The sequence below is a fragment of the Chaetodon trifascialis genome, chromosome 10 (assembly GCF_039877785.1).
Source record: "Chaetodon trifascialis isolate fChaTrf1 chromosome 10, fChaTrf1.hap1, whole genome shotgun sequence".
NCBI classification, from domain to species: domain Eukaryota; kingdom Metazoa; phylum Chordata; class Actinopteri; order Chaetodontiformes; family Chaetodontidae; genus Chaetodon; species Chaetodon trifascialis.
In genome coordinates, this window is record NC_092065.1 from 7,832,796 (window position 1) to 7,850,340 (window position 17,545).

Consider the following 17,545-nt stretch of genomic DNA (forward strand, 5'->3'; position numbering starts at 1 on the left):
TACTCCTCTGTTGTTGTACAGATTAAGCGTTGAGGCAGAGAGGTTCAAACATTTTTATTACTTGAATTAGTTCTGCGAGTAATTGTTTCAGCCTCTCTGTGATTTTCCACTCGCAGGATGGTTTTACACGTTTTTTGCCAGTCCGACCACGCTCGCCATCACAGGCTTCCTTTGTGCTCCGCTGCAGTCTTTCACAGCATTCAATCACGCTGTAGGTGATTAGCTTCTAGTTCTTGCATGACACCGGCCGCGGTGCTTCATCCAGGGCTGCAACGCTTACTGACAGTAAGAGAGGAGATTGAAGGAAATCTGAGATAATAACTCGGCTTTCTTCTGTGAAGAACGTTCACTCTCATCACATCATCATACTTAAACATCAAACCAGAAACGCAAATCAGAGGACAAAGCCAATTCTGCCATGGCTCATTGGGTTGAAAGATGTGTCGTAATTCTCTCCTCAGACGCAGATTATGTTTAATGTTTTCTCGTCTGCTGATGATGTTCCCGCGCGCTGCAGGTCAGCGCTGAGTGTATAAATTATTACAACACACAGAGAGACGTGTGCGTTTGTCGCTGTGGGTTGTAGGAGCTTTGCATTGTGACAGAAACATGTGCTGGGAGGATAAACTACAAGCTTGTCTGGTTACTTACACTTCACTCACTCCGCTAGGATGCCTCACGCCGAGCCAGTGAGGCAAGCCCCTCCCCCACCCACTACTGCTGTATGGAAATGTATGAAAAATCGCCCTGGATTGGCCCGGACAGCAGCCATCCATCAACGGAGTGACAGAGGCGAGTCTCCCACTCTATTGTCCCCCACTCTGAGCGTGTGAATGAAGATGGTCAGATTTGGGCTCAGATAACTCCAACCACCCCAGGCTTCAGCCCCGGGCCCATCAATCAGTAGGGGATACAGTGTCTAATCATTAGACACCCTCCCTGTACGCAGACTGAAGCTGAAAGTATATCAACCAGCGACCCCGAGGAGAGCATCGCATCCCAGAGACAAGTACTCCTCACAGAGTAAACAGACTCATAAAATCCCCTTAGAAGAGCCAATTATGCCAGGAACCTGACACCTCCTTGTCGTAAATGCTACAGGAGGCCGTAACTATCGGACAGCAAGTGAAATACAGCCAGTTGTTATCGCCGCCCATTTGTGGCGATTAAAAGCCACCCTGGAGACCTGTGGTACCTTGTAAGGAGGGCATTCTGAATGCCTTGCCTCACCGTATGGCACAGCTCCGGGAGGCCTCCGGAGGGAGCTCCCCGTGCCAAGCAATCCTCTCTGCGAATGCCTGATTTATCACCAGCCATCCACAGCTAATGTACCAGGCTCTCTGGCTCCCCTGGTTGGCCCGTGTTGATAGAAGCCTGCTTTATTATTATCTGCACTGGCATCGAAGACTGAGCAGCTTGTATTATTCATAAGATCACCCACATTTCCTCATCCAAATACGAGACACATTATGCAGAGTGCAAATGCAGGTCTGATTTATGGCCTTTTGTTGTGTACAAACATACACATTGATAAGATTTAAAAGATCTTTGAAATAACACGGCTACTTCATAACACAGAAAAAAAAGAGATGCGGGGTGAAACTGGAATAAAAATTCTATGGAGTACGCAACCAAAATGATGAATCACGCTGCTTCTGCCTCGCACAGCACGGCAAGTCCTCCATCCACAGGCAGCTGACTCAAGACAAAGAGAATAGCAAATTATAGAAACGCTCAATATCATGCACTGGATGAGGGTGAGAAATAAAGTCTTATTCTCTCCACTGACATCCCGGCCCGTACCACAAAACAACTCTGAATTATAGACAAAAAAAAACTGCATTGTCTCTCCATTCTTTCCAGCGTGTATCAGCTCAAGCCAATTACACAGCCCTAAAAACAATAAGGAGTAAAGCTGCCGTCTGCAACAGGGGGCCAACTACTCACTTTGATTAGCCACAGACTGCGAGCCGACATCGATTTTAGCCCTCGCTCTGTTGGGAAGAGGAAATTTCTGTCATTTGTATAGAAGGAGGTTTTCAAAGTGAAGCCAAAGCATTATCCTGTAGGAAATAATCACGCATGCAAACGAAAACACATGCAGGAAAATACATACAATCATTATTTCTCATTCTCTCTTCTCTCTTGCACACACAGTCATTATCTTCGTCTTTTTCATTTCACTCTCTCTCTAACATGTACGCAGCCAAAGCACACACACACACATTCACAGCTAAACACCTCAAATCACCCTCATCAGTAATCTGCTAGTGTTCGAGGCTCTGATAGTCCAAGGCTATTGATTTCACAGTGCAGCAGCACTCAGCGGTCATTTGCAGTGATGAGGGAAGACAATCGCGGCAAAATCAGCTCTGGCATTTATTAGGAGGCTAAGCGGAGGAAACCAACTAGTGAGAGTCTATTGAAACTTAATCAACAACTGGTCCAGGCTAATGGGGAGAACAACAGGCGAGTTTGTCTTTGTTGTCCCAGTGGGTCAATCTGTGCAGTGGAAGCTGTTAAACAACTAGAAATCAACACTCCAAAGTGTTTTCTAACATTAATCTATACCCTAGTTCCGAACAGAGTTTCTCACAACACTTGTTTGTGTTGATCCAAACCTTATAAGACCACTTAAATGCCTACTTTCTATGAAATGTATAACACGAAAAGTCCGGCATGCTGTTATGTGAGCGCCATATGATCCACTTCATACAAATGCACAGAATAGAAGCAGAGTGCACAGCTTAGATGAGTCACACTGGGAGAGAAGACGAGAGATGAGGGAGAGCGGAGCAGCACATCAACACCAAATCCTTTCAAGTGTTGGAGAGGTAGTGCTCTTCTATGCAGCCGTCTTCAAGAGGTTTCCTACACAGAGGAAACCCAGAGCAAAGACACACAATTCACTACTCAAAAGAGTACATTTCACAGACGCAGGTTAATTTGATGTACAGAGTACTGTTGTTTTCAATTGTGAACAGTTATCACAAAATACACATGTCCCTTTAAAAAGGACATTAGTTTCAGAGCAGATTTTTCTGTCTTCAGCTTGAATACAATGGCACCACCGTTCACAACGGTAATCTTCCAGTTGAAAGACAATGCAAAACAAGTGCTTATCATGCACCAAAATACCCACAAACAGTGTACAATAACCTAGACGGCTCATTCTTGAACTTGGAACTAGCATTTGGCTAAACTCTCACCTGAGAGTTCCCTTAGTTGATTCTTCTGGAGCTTTTGAATGTGTCACACAGTGACGCAGTAAGTGGACTTTGAGCTGCAATTTTGTCAAAAGAAACGGTTAAGCTACTGACCTTACACCCTGCAAATAGCACATTTTGTAAAATCTGACTTCAATTCTGTATAATTAATACTTTTTAGCTGGATTTTACCCATTTTTAAGTATAAAAACACACAAAGAACACTGCATATATGTTGTCACTGAGGATCACAGATCGAGCGAAAGATCAAAAACACATCTATGAGACCAAACACACACACAGCTGTCAGATGTGCAGCAAAACATCTAAACAAGTTCTCATGAAGCAATCTATTCCCATCCATCCTAATTAGTTTAATAGCTACAAATCAACAGCCCTGCCAACATGTGCAGCAGGCCGCGATTCAATACACACAACACTGCACACGTGTGTGCTTTCTGCCATCTGCTGGCGAGATGCCGCTGTTACACATCCCACACGCATTCAGCTGTGGAACCACTCAGGTCAGAATCTTGGTAGATACTGATCCCAAGTCAGTGCACAGGACAAATATGCGTCACCACACTTGCTTTACTCTGCCAAACAAACAGCCCTTAATGAGAAACACATGACATGCAAAAACAATGTGTTCTGAATGTGGGGAGGCTGCAGGGACGCCAAGCCCAATCTGGAGCGCTGAGATGGAATCAGATGTAGCGAGAGATTGGCATTGCTCTCTGTTGGTGCAACCAGATGGAGGTCTGGTACCAACACCAGTGCTGTGACCTCAACATGCTGACTCAACACCACCAGCTGGACTGTGGTCCAACAGATCTGGCTCACTGTTGGTGGTAGTTACACAAACACACATGCAGATAGCTATCCGCCTCCTGCTCTACATGGTGGAGATCAATTAGGAGGAAATGAAGCAGAGAAACACTGACGTATGTGCACCGCCCGGTGAAAACACACTGAAAATTCAAACTCATGCACATATATCCAGGCTGCCACTGTCATGTGCTGCTTTGCTCATAGAGACGCATGTGCTATTTGGAGTGAAAATACCCACATTAGCTCCTTATTCAGAGGACTTTCCAATTTAAAAAAAAAAAAACTTTATGAATGAATATGTTCATGTTTATTAGCCAATTTGCTCCCACTTAAAAAGGAAGCCTCTGGAGTGTTCAGCCACTGGGAGGAACAATGTTTTTACAAGTGAAATCCCTGTTTTATTTGAGTTTCATGCATGAGCACGAGACAGGATCCTGCTGACGGATTCATTCTTTTCCACTACTCAACAGCTGGTGGCCCTAACGCACTAGCAAAAGTAAGGAAGAAGAAGACTTCTGGATGGCAAAGGGAGAGGGAAAAATAAATAAATTGGTGTGTTTTACAAGGAAGGAAATGCATTTAACAGTTTGTTAGAATACTCACAATATGATTTGGTCCCACACTGAATATAAATACCTTTTTACAAGAGAGCTGTTAAAAGGTGGAGTTTTTTGAACCATGCAGACACGCCAACATGGTGACAAAGGGGCAGCATGTTGCAGGAAGCCCGACAGCAAGGTATATGACTGCTAAAGCATAAATAAAGCAGAACTTTGTACGTGTGAGCAGGAGCGTATACTTCACACTTGAAACTGAGTCAGACTCCAGTCATAAAAATGACTCAGACTTGCTGTAAGACTGGACACAGAGGCCTGGCTTGAGACTTGAAAGCAGAACTGTTCAAGCATTAAGGCTCAGCCTGAATAAGTGACACCACAGATTACTGATAAATATGACAGCTAATTGTTGCGATGCTAATTAAAGCTCTGGAGCTTTCAATAACATGGCATGGACCTTGTCAGCAGTGGGAGCTTTCTCAGTTGCTGTTGAATTGCGGACATTCAAATGTGCCATGATTTCCATGATGGACAACATTAGCACTGGAAGGACTTGGTCTCAGTTATGGAAAATCTCATAACAAGGCTTTGAAAGGACAATGTTTGAGTGCCAATTATAATTTTAACAGGCAGCATTCAGGGACCTCAAAAGATCTGTATTTGACTTGTAATCCGCTCATGATACTTGAGGCTTTTCCTTATGGAGTCTCCAATTGAGACTTCCTATTGGAAAATTGGAGACATGAGCTAAAAGTGTGTGTCAATAAGCCCACATAATCTTTGAGACTATAATACTGTACATTATGTTGTAATTGTGAATGAAACAACCACATAGCGCTCACATTTTCAATTATATGCATTACTGGAAAAACAGCATTTAATAAATGTACTTGAAAAAATTACTTTCCTTTCAAGATGTTGAAACTGTTCTGATTAAACCTCAGCTCTATCTGTAAGATAACAGCAATCACCATGAATATTCATACACAATATCTCTGCAAGCCCATTTAGCTAATTAAAAACACATCCGTCAGCGCTTCCTCTCCAATTCCAGCAACAGGCGATGATTGGAATGAAATTAAGCAGCTCTATCTGGCTGTAAAAATAATACATTGAGCCTGTCGCTAACTACTTCCTAAGAGGTCATGCTACACTGGGCAAACATCACTCTGTGGCTATTACAGAAGGGAGCCCACTCATTCACCACGACGAGGAAGACTCGAGATGTGTTTGAGACAGAAATAACAGAACAAATTAATATTCATGAGTTTCTGGAAGAGGACGTCTGTGTTTATATTTGGTAGAAATTGTGATTCTTATTTTGGAAGCTCAAGAGTCAAACAAACTATCTGTGAAGACGAGTAAGACAGGTGGTAAAATGTGCAATAACCACCTTCACAGGCAGGAACTCCACTTTATCCAGAACGCACTGGAAATTAAAATCATCTTCATTATCCCATCATTTCAAAATGTTGCTCAGTCGCTCACTTTGTCTGACTGAGATATCTCAACTGGATTGCTGTGAAATTTTAATTCATGGTGCGCAGAGGATGAACCTGAACTGATTCTCATCTTCCACCACCATGTGCTTCACCTTTATTGGCTTTATCGGATTGCCATGAAATTTGGTACGTATATTTCTGGTCCCCTCCGGAAGTATTAATGTAACCATGACGATCCTTTTCACTGAACACCACCACCAATACTCACTCAGCTAATAATATTCCCATCCACCTTAGCTGTACTTGGTGTTCTGTGCATTTATCATGTGTTAGCGTGCTGACACGCTTAACCAAGACGACAAACATGGTAATCATTATAGCGGCTGAACAACCAACAACACTCCAACACACACTCACTGCACTGAGGAGCTCCATCAGTGATAGGATGCTACATTCAAAGTGTGTGAAGGAGCGGTATCGCAGGTCATTCCTTCCAGCAGCTGTCAGACTACATAACAAGAACTGCTGAAAGTAATTTTTTGATCATTTATCTGTAAATCATCTGTAAATTACCTGTGCAATAATCTGGGCAATTCATCCTGTACATAACAGTCAGCAAATACAATTTATAATTTAAGATAATGCTTATGTTTATTACACTCTTTTGTATGTGTGTGTGTCTGTTTTTTACCTAATTCTATCTTTTACTGGTGCTGCTGTAAATTGGAATTTCCCCTTGCACGCATCATCACTGTGATCATGATGGTAGTTAAGCACCACTGTGCCCAAGCACGATCTCACAGAGCCACCAGACTCCTACACTGCGTTCCAATACCCTTACTATTATACGATCTAGTATTCAAGAAAAGATTTAGTATGTCCCAATACATACCAGGATGTCCTACTGCGTCCAGACATTTTGCAGCATGAAAGCCAGCATGCTGTTCTGATCCCTCATATGAACTGGGCCTCCAAAAGCAGAGCTCGTACAACGTCTTGGTATCCGTTCTAAAATCATACACTTTTTCTTTTTACTTCCAATTTTGCTGCAAAATTAGGAGCAAGAGGGTCAAAATTCAAGGAGCAATGTTGATGATGATGAAGAGGTATGTCCCATTTGTATGGATACTGCATGCAACAGCGCATACTTTGTAAAGGTAGCCGCAGCACTTACCAAAAGTATGTGATTTGGAACAAAGCAATGGTTCATACACTGTTCATAAATAGCTCTGACAAAGCTTCACCCAAATTCTATTTTTTACCTCTACTGGTTTACAGACACCCAAGTAGTTTTGGCTAAATTGCTATAAATTAATTTTATGAAAAGTGTCACTGTGGAAGCCACCAGTGAGGTAAAAAGATGGCATTTTCGAGTGCTGTGTGGAACACAAACAAAATTCTTCCATTGTATTGGGATGACGGCAGAAATGCCAAAGATGATATCTTCAAATAAAACCAAAAGTGTACACATGGCGAGATAAGACCAGAGGTGACTGACTGATGAACCTGTGACCTGTCTGTGGTGTATGTTTGTGGGTGTCATGGGTGCCTGAATTTTGTGTATTATTGAGTGCGGATTTAAGACAAAACGTTCTGCTGTTTTCTTCCACTCATTAATGCCCGACACAGGCGACTGTTGGCCTTCAACATGAAATGAGAGCGACTATTCAAAAGGGTGGGTTTGTTTTGATCCCTCGTCTTGGCAGGCGCACAGTGCCGTGCCAGTGTTTGCTAATACCCTGAACGCACCTGGCATATTACACAGGCTTATCCCTCTCCTCAACACCTCCCTAATGTACCGCACCGGTCTCTCACTGTATGGCTGTTTCTCTCACTATATGGCTGCCTCTGCCCAGATGTAATTAAGCCCTAATCCTCCTGTCGACAAAAGCAGAGGCAGCCTTAATTCAGTTTGCAGACGAACGTGCAGTAAATACAGTCTGCAGCCATGGTGCTTTGATGATGATGATGCACCTCCACTGAAAGGCCAAAGGTAATGTCACGGTCGTCTCTGACTGAGGCCGTGATGAGCAGCCCAACGTGATCCACAGGGGCGTTTTAAACTCTCCAGATTAACAGTAATGGATTCAACAGTGCAAGGCTTCATTTTTTTTATGGGTTCAGGTTTAACAGACAATAAACGTCCGGACAGCTCAGTGCTGTCTCCTACTCTGATCTGTTAGTGACCTGCTGGTGATGGAAAGTAACTAAACACATTTAATCAAGTACTATCCTTGACTGCAATTTTGAGGTATTTGTGCTTTGAGTATTCTATTTTATGTTACTTGATACTTCCACTCTGCTACAACTCAGAAGTACTTTTTAATAGTACTACAGTACACTTAGGTATATAGTAGTATAGCTACTAGTTACTTTTCAGTTTCAGATTAATAATACAAAACATAATCAACAAATTATTGATTTCTTGGTGAAATTCACAAGCTACTCTACAGTCATGTACATACATCAATAATTCTAATCCCATATATTGTTCTGACAGGGGACATTCTGCACAATGAGCACTTTTCCTTTTGGTAGTTTAAGTATGATTTAATGCTAATACTTTTGTACTTTCTGAATGTATGTAAAATTGTGAACGTATGACTTTTACTTCTCCAAGATAACACACTGACTTCACAAGTAATAGAAAAAAAAACAAGGGAAGACAAAAGAAACAAGAGAAAGTGCGATAATGTGAGAGGGGTGTTTTTATAGTGCTGTTTATTGCATGTATAAATAAAGAAAAAGTGCATATTACTGTAATGTACGTTGTTTTTGCTGAAGAGAACGAGTAACCTGTGTTCATTTCATTTGCAATTATACTGCAACTGCTCGCCATCACAAAATGGAAACACGCTGTAAATACATAAAACATCTACACACTGAACAGGAGCTTTAAAGAGTCCTGGTCATATTTCTCATATTAACTCTGATTCTTCAATCAGACTTCCGATTTTTATTTTCTAATTTCCTGAATAACTTGCTAATATACTTGATAATGAAAATAAGGCTGCAACCTGACTCGTTATTATTCCACGATGCTGGCTCTGGCTCTCACTGCAGCGCTCACAGGGAAAAGGTGCAGCCACAACTTTACCTCATTACACACTCATTACAAGCTGTGTGGAGAGCCCTGATGATAGAGTGGCCACTGCTGTGTGTGTGCGCACACATGCAGCTGGCTGTGTACACATGTGTGTACATGCTGACTCAAGGCTTTCACTGTAATCTCCCTGCAACAGCTGTAGGTTAAGCCACATGTTTATCAAGACCAGAGGAAATCAGTAGGTTGGTGTGAGTTCAAAAGGCACCAGGTCACTGACTAACCAAACTCCCCATTGGTGGTAAAGATGGGAACAGAGGGGGCGACCAAATATAGATTTGACCACAGATGTTTAGTTGGTGAATCAACTTCACAACAAGCCATTTTCTCATCACACTCAGAGACAGAAGAGAGCGTTTGGTTGCATGAGAGCTCTTGTGTACAGCAGCTTTCCGTGACATCAGTTGTAAGTGGGGTAGGCGGTATATATCATCTGTGCCAGCTGTGTACAAGTGTGCATTAGCACAGTGTGTAAATACTACAAATTTCTGTCTGTACATACATGTATGAATATACGTCTGTGCATGTAAATAAGCAGTTTCGTGAACACTTTGAGATACCTTAAAACGCCACATTAGGAAGTGACCTGGAAAGTTCATCAGTTTCTATTCAGCCACTTAGTTTACAGCCTCTTTGACACTAGGCTCTTTTCCAGATGTTGGTTGTTGAATCCTGAACGAGGTTCTCACTGCAGTTCACAGAAAAGCAGCAGAGGCCGGTGGGCTGCAGTCACCGAGGTGTGAATAAAGCCAAGTGTTCTCCTCCTGGGGAACTGAAGTGATGAATCACCGCAGTCAGCGAGCGCTTCCTGCAGTGCACCTGAGAGCAGAGCTACAGGACTGGACTGAGCTGCAAAACACGAACATCTGCTCAAGCCTTGTTCCTGGGAAAAACTGCAGAGAAACACTCCGCAGATAAAGCCCAGAGCAGGCAAACTGGGAGAAAAGTCCATACTGGGACCTTATTGTAACAAACATACACAGATGTAAACACATGTGTACACACAAGTACACAAAGTTGGTAACATGCAAACACATACTAAAGCTGCACAAAGTGGGAATACAGCCACTGTCCAAGGCAAGCTGTGTAACGTAAGCAATGATTTTCATTATCAATTCGTCTTCTAATTACTTTCTCAAATAACCGATTGTTTGGTCTATAAAAACATCAAAAATGTAAACTCTGCCAATCACAATTACCCACAGCTCAAGATGAAGCCTAAAGAGTTCAATTTCCAAAGATATAAAACACAGAAAGCAGAGAATCCTCACAAGCACAAACACTGATTCACTGGAATTTTTGCTGGAAAAACTCTAATTATTATGATAAATGAAGAGTTGCTCCTCAGAGTAAAAACAGCATAAACTTCTCTCCGTGTTGTTTGTTGAATTATTGAATTGTAGAGCACTGGACCGTGTTTTTGTCCGCCCCATTTATATAAATGAGGTAAGAAAAAGAAACACCTCAGCAAAAACTGACCTTTATTAAAACAAACCTGCAGGAAGTATTTACTGCTGGATTAGACTTCTGGGTGCATAATTAACTTTGCAGATGTTATCAATGGATGCATCGAATTAGGAACATAATTTGTCACCAAAGTATGAAAATCAACAGTTCATCCGAGTTTGAGTCACTATGAATTTCTCTCCAACATCCCGCAGAGCAAACGAAGCAACATGCCGTCGACATTTAGAAAGAGGCCTTTCAGCAGGTAGGGACAAATTTACCCAGAGTGCTCCTCTTTACGAGCACGGTGGTCTCCAGTGGAACAGTTTTCTTTTTCACGCATCCTGCCTAAAACAACAGACCTGAACTGTTTAAGTAAATACATGCAACAACACACAAACAGACATACACAGCTATGGACAAAACCCACAGAGGTGCATGATTTACTCGACAGCCACAGCTCCAGGTTGGTCCAAATCTACAACCCTGGAATCTGGAATATCCTAATCTCAATATCTGCCTTACTAACTAACGCAGGCACTTGCCAAGAGCTTTGGAAAAACATCATGTTTGCCAAACCGACACCTATGAAAATACTGCAAATTCCTTCAACGAAGGAAACTGCTATAAATATATGAAGATAAGCAGGAGTACGACGTTAAACAAGAGCTCTTAATGCTGCTAAAGAGGCATTGAATGATTACGTGCTTATCTAAATCAAATTTATCTCGAATGATAAATCTAAATTCATGCAAGCTGAAGTTTGTTTTAGCAGCTCGGTGTGTGTGTGTGTTGGAGAGGAAATAGGAAATGGTGAGCAGGGCGGTCCCTGTCTCAAAGGCGAAGGATAAACAGCTGCCATGTAAATTCTGGGTAAATGACGTCCCAAACAGAGCAGAACAGGTACAGAAAACACCTCCAGAGGGCTAAAGCACACAGAAACCCCCAATTTACAACAACTCACTTTCCATATCCACCAATGCCGCTGAGAGGGAAGCAGACAGCGAGCTGTAACCAATGACTTTAGGCCATTTACTATGAATACAAGCGTTCTCTTCCATTTTCAACAGAGTGCTTGTGGGAATTGGAGTCCAAGCGACAATAACGCTGTCTAGACAAGCAGTAAAAAGATGTGTACAACTGATTTGACCATGAGCCTTTGTTTGGAGCGACATATAAAATGTTTTTTTCCCCTTTTCTCAGGTAGTTGCATTACTCCCCCCCCCCCCCAACTTGGCCAACACCCAACTTGAAAGAGAAAAAGATATTTGCCTGTTTATCATTTTACTTTGGGGCTCTGTCTGGGCAAGAAAAAAATCAAATCAACAGACATAAAAGCAGAGGTCATAAATCCATTTTTCCTCTTGTCGCGAAGCGATCTTTTCTTATCATCTTTTGTTATGGGAGTAAACTGGCCTGGTTTCGTCCCCGCCTGTCATGCAAGATTGGATTTAGATGAGGCCGATACTCAAGTTGCGTACTCTCCTTCCCTCGCCTTTCTTTTCTCCTGGTCTGAACACAAACAGGAATTAGCAGGAGCTACTGTGCTCTCGCAGAGACAGGTGGAAAGGCCTCAGTGCTTCTGTCAGAAGCCCTTTACTGAGGTGTCGCAGGCACAGTCTGGGTCAGCAAAACAGACTGTTACCGTCTTGTGAAGCGTACACTTTGGTGATGGATGATGAAAAGAGCAGTCCATTGTGAGTGACATGAAAATATTTCCTTAGCTTTCAAACTTTTTAGCTGACTCCAAGCTCAACTGTGGATCTGGGCAAGAGTAGGAGTGGGACTGTTTTACCTCAACTGTGGTCTGGTCTGTGTATTCATCTGGTTTTAAACAAACATACGAGCAAATTGCATGGGCAAATGAAGACGATGGTATGTTTTTGCAACGGTGACTAATCCTGCTGCAGTTTGAACGCTGCGTCTTGCTTCCATTATCCCTATTCAACATGGCAGAACTGGCTGACTCACCCAGTCACTGTCAGGCCAGTGAAGAGGCAATCAGCAGGATCTATATCAGAACATCTTTGAGGTACATGGAAAAATACGGTTTGAATCGCATTTAAAGTCAGTCTTAACTGCAGCAGTTTTCATGCAGACGTTTTCTGTCTCTGCTTTCACAGAACAAGCTGTCAGCAGGGCTGTTCTCCGCAGCAGCCATCAAAATCATTGACAACAAAGAACAACTGGCATGTGTGAAAGTGCTTCGCTGCTGGAGCCACTTCAACAACTGACTCAAAGCTTTTCATGCTCTCAACAATAAAGTCATTGTCCACAAACCACTGGGACAATATTCTCAATCAAACAATGTTGAACCATTAGCCAAGGTGTAACTCAATTAATTAAGCCAACCAGCAAATCAATTAACAGATTGTTTAAAGCGTCCCCTGAACAATGATCGTCCAATCAGCTTAGCAACTCTAACTTGGCACAGCGGGCCTGTCAAGTTTTAGCATTTAAAGTTTGGAGGGTGTTGTTTTTTCAGGTTTTGCAAAGCTGAAATGCAACAACTCAACTGTTAGGAAATAAAAGTTAGCTGCAAAACTCAAGCATGCCCGGCTTAATACACATGGTAGTAAAAGGTGTCGTTCCAAAGCAAAGACGCACAATATTAACATTAGCTAACTACATTATTTTATGGGATCATAAGCTATTTGGTATTAGAAAAAGCCCAATTATGTTATATATCACTGGCAACAGTGGGAGCCAGTCCTGGATGCTAAGTTACAATACAAGAAGTTAGGGTAACGCGTGGTAACCATATTTTCAATTCCCCAAACCAGGACCCTTTAGTGTATAGCACATTCATGCATGTGCACAAGTATGTGTTTATGTACACACCATAGAGGTCTTCGCAATGACAGCTAATCGCCATCCAACAGAAAGAGGCGCACTGGTGAATCACAACATACAGTCAAATCAGTGCATGGTGCATTGTTTTTATATTGGGTTAGGCAAATAGTGAATGGGACAGAGAATGATAAACGTCTATATGAGCACTAAAAACAATTAAAAGTATTATTTTAAATTGTGATGAGAACTGGGTCAGTCTGGTAGTGAAGGCTGAATCCTGGGACATTTTTGTATTTGTTGGGACTCCGGACACTGTTTAGACAAGAACAATCCTGAATGAGCTGGAGGTTCAGCAGCACTAACCTTTGCATAATGCTAACACCAAGTTAACACTAAGTTCCACGTCACCATCTAACCTCTGCTTGTATTATTTTCTATACCAAGCATCCAATCAGATATCAGAACTATAACCATCTATTTCCTTACACTGACTCATAAAGGCTAATTTGACAGAAGAACAATGCCTCCGTTTCGACGTTGTCTTCATAGTTTGTTGGGACACGTAGCTTTAGCCTTCTTGCACTAGTTCCAAGTTCAGGTTTCAAGTTTATTTGTAAAATACTCAGTTATACAGGTATAGCCAGTAGTGAAATGCTTAAGTACCTTTCTCTGGTTGTTTACATAAAGTGCGTACTTGAAACGAGTCACTGGGAGAGTTAACCAGTTAATATGTTTAAGCTAAGTTGGTGAACTAGCTGGCTACCTACATCTGCTAGCATTGTGATTTTAGCCATCAGAATGGAAGGTAACTAGTCACCAATGAGAAGCCTACTTTTGTCTACCTCTATCTGAAATCAGGGAACCATTGTTTCAAAAATGACATTTCCATTCCAGCACCGCATGTGCGCCATGCCAGAGCGGCAAGCTTGCCAGACGACTAAAAGGCTCAGCAAAGGGTCAATTAGGTTTGCTTTCCAACCACACAAAGGGACTCTGAATGTCACGATCCATAACTGCGACTGGGATGTTTACCAGTCGTCCGACTCTATTGTCCACGCAGACACAGAGCCCATCAGAAGTCCAACAAAGTGGATTTCCACTAAACTGTAAAACTTTCTTTGATGAACTGCAACCCAGCTCTCTCAAGTATTGGAAAATCCATTTGGAAAGCAAGAGATGAAAACATGCAGTGAGAAAACTATTAAAGACACATTAGATAGGAGTTTTAAAAGGGGCTGAAAATAGATGCTGCGATGCTGCCCAGCACTGGCAGAGTGAACAGTGTTCCACATTAATCAAAAGTGAGTCTGTTGCACTCACAGCATGGTGGAGGCAATTAGAGAGATACTTTATGTGACCATTACCACCATTAAACCCATCCACCCTCAACAGCAGCCCAAGAACAACACGCAGCACAAACTTTTAGGCTACCTTTGGAGCTTACTAAAACAAGCAATATTGGATTTGGCAGCCATGTGGGGAGGTTTGATAAATTATTCTGTGCAACAACAAAGACTCAGGAGCCGTTAGAAACGTGTCCACATAGTGTAGCCCATTACGCCCAAATTATTCAAAAGCACAGAAGCACACAGGCGATGATTTACGTTTAATTTAAGCTGTTACCACCAAAAGTGAGGTTTTTTTGTTCTCCAGTATTTCTAATTTTCATGCTACAGCAGACGTGCAAAATGTCCACATAGGGCTCATGGCATCGCAAAGAGCACCTGTACAACATGATCACTCATACAGTTTGAATAAATAAACCATATTCCTTAATGTGCATTGAATATACAGTATGAAGTCAATGAAAATATCCACAGATTTTTCTCCTAAGACATTTTCGGAGCTGAAGGAGGCTTTCAAATGTCCATTTTGTTTCTCTGCACGCCTAGACCACAGCTATGATGCAGTGCTTCCAGGTGAAATGTGATAAGGTGTTTAAACTTTCCACTAAGGGCAGGACACGACCCACACAATGACCAATGACGTTAGATCAGCTGAGACCCAAAAAAGAGGACAAAGACCACATTTGTCAAGGCAGGTTGGAAGCTGAACAGATTAAAGCACAGACATCAGAAGCTGTGATAAAGCTCTCGTCATGGCACTGAGGTGGACACTGGTGACTACAATACTATACAGGCTAATATACATAATAATCAACTTTGTATAAAACAAATTCCCTTGTCGATAAACACTAAGAAAGAGAGACCACACCAAATGACAAACAACAGGCAGTGAGGAGAGATTACCCTCCAAAAGCTGTCTTCAGTCAGACAAGGCGACCACTCCATAGCCTTCACTGTGATGCCAAAGTCAACATTTACACAAAGTAGTGTCTGGCAGCAGAGTTAAACCTGAGCTGAGGAAGCAGGTGAAACAGTCTAAAGAAGCAAACTCCAGGTGCACAACAGTGCAGTGTTTTTAAAGCACTCAAACCCAAATCCTACCATCAACATTACCGGGAAGTGTCTTAGTGGCCCCTCTGACAGTGATACTGACAGATCAGAAAATAAAGACACTGAGCCTCCAGGCATCTTGGATAAGCACAGCCGAGGTTTACTGGATGTGTAAAACTTTTATGAATGAGCCATAAATGTCGGTGTTTCCAGTTGAAGGGCTCAGAAAATGGCAGAGGACGCAGCCAGAAAAGCTGTGGGAGCAGTGAGAGTGCTTCTCTTACCTCAGGTGCTCTGAGCTGCTCCTGTGGATCTGCACACGCTGCTTTATCTGACATCCTGCTTTGCTTGTCAGCAGCTGTTCTCAAGCCACTCTAATTCAGCCAACAAACACAGAAATGCGACAAGTTTATAGGCCTTGACACGATGTGAATGAGAAATCAAACTTTCCCCTCTGATCACTGTCGCTGCAGCACATGCACACGTCAAATAAAGCGTCCCTCTCACCTGGTAGTACCCAGTGACCTGCTCTGCAATGCTGTTTATGTGCAGCATGTACTGGTGCAGTCTCCGCTGGTACTGGAGAGCCGCGAGCTGGGCCTCGTTCTGCAGAGTTGACACCTGGGCTAAAAGAGACTGCTCCCGCCTGTTCCACCTGAGCCTGGACATCCGGGCTTCGTGCTCCAAAGCTGCGCTTCTTCCCTCCAGAGCGTCGGTGACGGCGCGCAGCGCGTCCACACAGCAGTGCTCCCCTTTGCTGAAGTCCAGCACAAGCCCGCATCCTTTCTGACAAACGCGTCCACCAAGATGACCCGTCTCCGGCTTTGAGTGCGGCTTCATCCCGTCCCGGTGTAGAACTTGGCAGATCGGGTCTTTTTCTCCGCAAGGAGTTGGGCAATCAGCGCACATAGTTTGCGCAGGGAACTTTCCTGCGCAGCACAGTGAGTTAGGAGAAAGTTATTTAACAAGCCTGAGCACATGAAAGCGTGAGTGCAGAAGTTTTGCCGGTGTGCGCAGCTCACGCTGGGCTGAGGGGCTGCGCCACTCCTCACACGACATGAGATGAGATGAGATGTTCACCCTGCTGACTCACCTCTGCCCCGCCGGCTCAGGGTCACTGTGCTCCTCCTGATGTTCACATGAACGACATAATGTGTTAGACTTTAATTTCAGAGGCGTTTAACCACCCTCACAGTCTGGTTGTAATTTTCTGTGGAGATTAATTTTGTTTATTTGGTGCAGCTGTGACAGGCGCTGTGAAGTCTGTGTTATAAAACCTCACCAGCAGAGGTCGCTCTTTCTCTCACAGACAATGAGAAGGACTCAACAGCCCACATCCCGATTGACATTATCACTGGGGCTTTATTGTGCCTCCTCTCAACTCTGTTAAAGGAACTTGGTCTCTTGGAGCCAGCAGGTCCTGCAGAGATGATCCATCAGTGAAAAACATCTCAAGGGGATGATGATCCTTCAGTGGTTAAACCCCAGCTTGTAACACAATATCTGCATGGGGACCCTAACTTTTGAAGCCTTCCTGCTTGATTCCAGGCCGGTCTTACTGCCTGACACAGCATGACATATTGCAGGCATCTCAGAGAGGGCATCACGTTTCAGGTCTCCCAGCGAAGCAGTCTGGTTCTGGTCTGCTGTGCACCACTTTAAAGTATGTTTTGTGTTGTCTGAGCTGTCAAAGAACAGGTGTCGATTTACAGAGACAATAGCACAATCTGTCCTGGGACAGCACACCTGTCTGCAGAAACACATGCACAAG

The 17,545-nt window shown here is 43.1% G+C and overlaps 1 protein-coding gene across 1 annotated transcript in view; it reads right to left on the reverse strand.

Annotated features, from left to right (window-relative positions):
* Positions 1–16,701, reverse strand: part of LOC139338147 (PDZ domain-containing RING finger protein 4-like) — a 119,232-nt gene extending 102,531 nt beyond the window's left edge. The window contains exons 1-2 of the mRNA XM_070973088.1: positions 16,282–16,701; positions 16,059–16,148 (exon numbers count right to left, since the gene is read on the reverse strand). Of these exons, the coding sequence (XP_070829189.1) occupies positions 16,059–16,148; positions 16,282–16,683 (492 nt within the window). The 5' untranslated portion in view covers positions 16,684–16,701. The remainder of the gene's footprint in view (positions 1–16,058; positions 16,149–16,281) is intronic.
* Between the last annotated feature and the right edge of the window lie 844 nt (positions 16,702–17,545).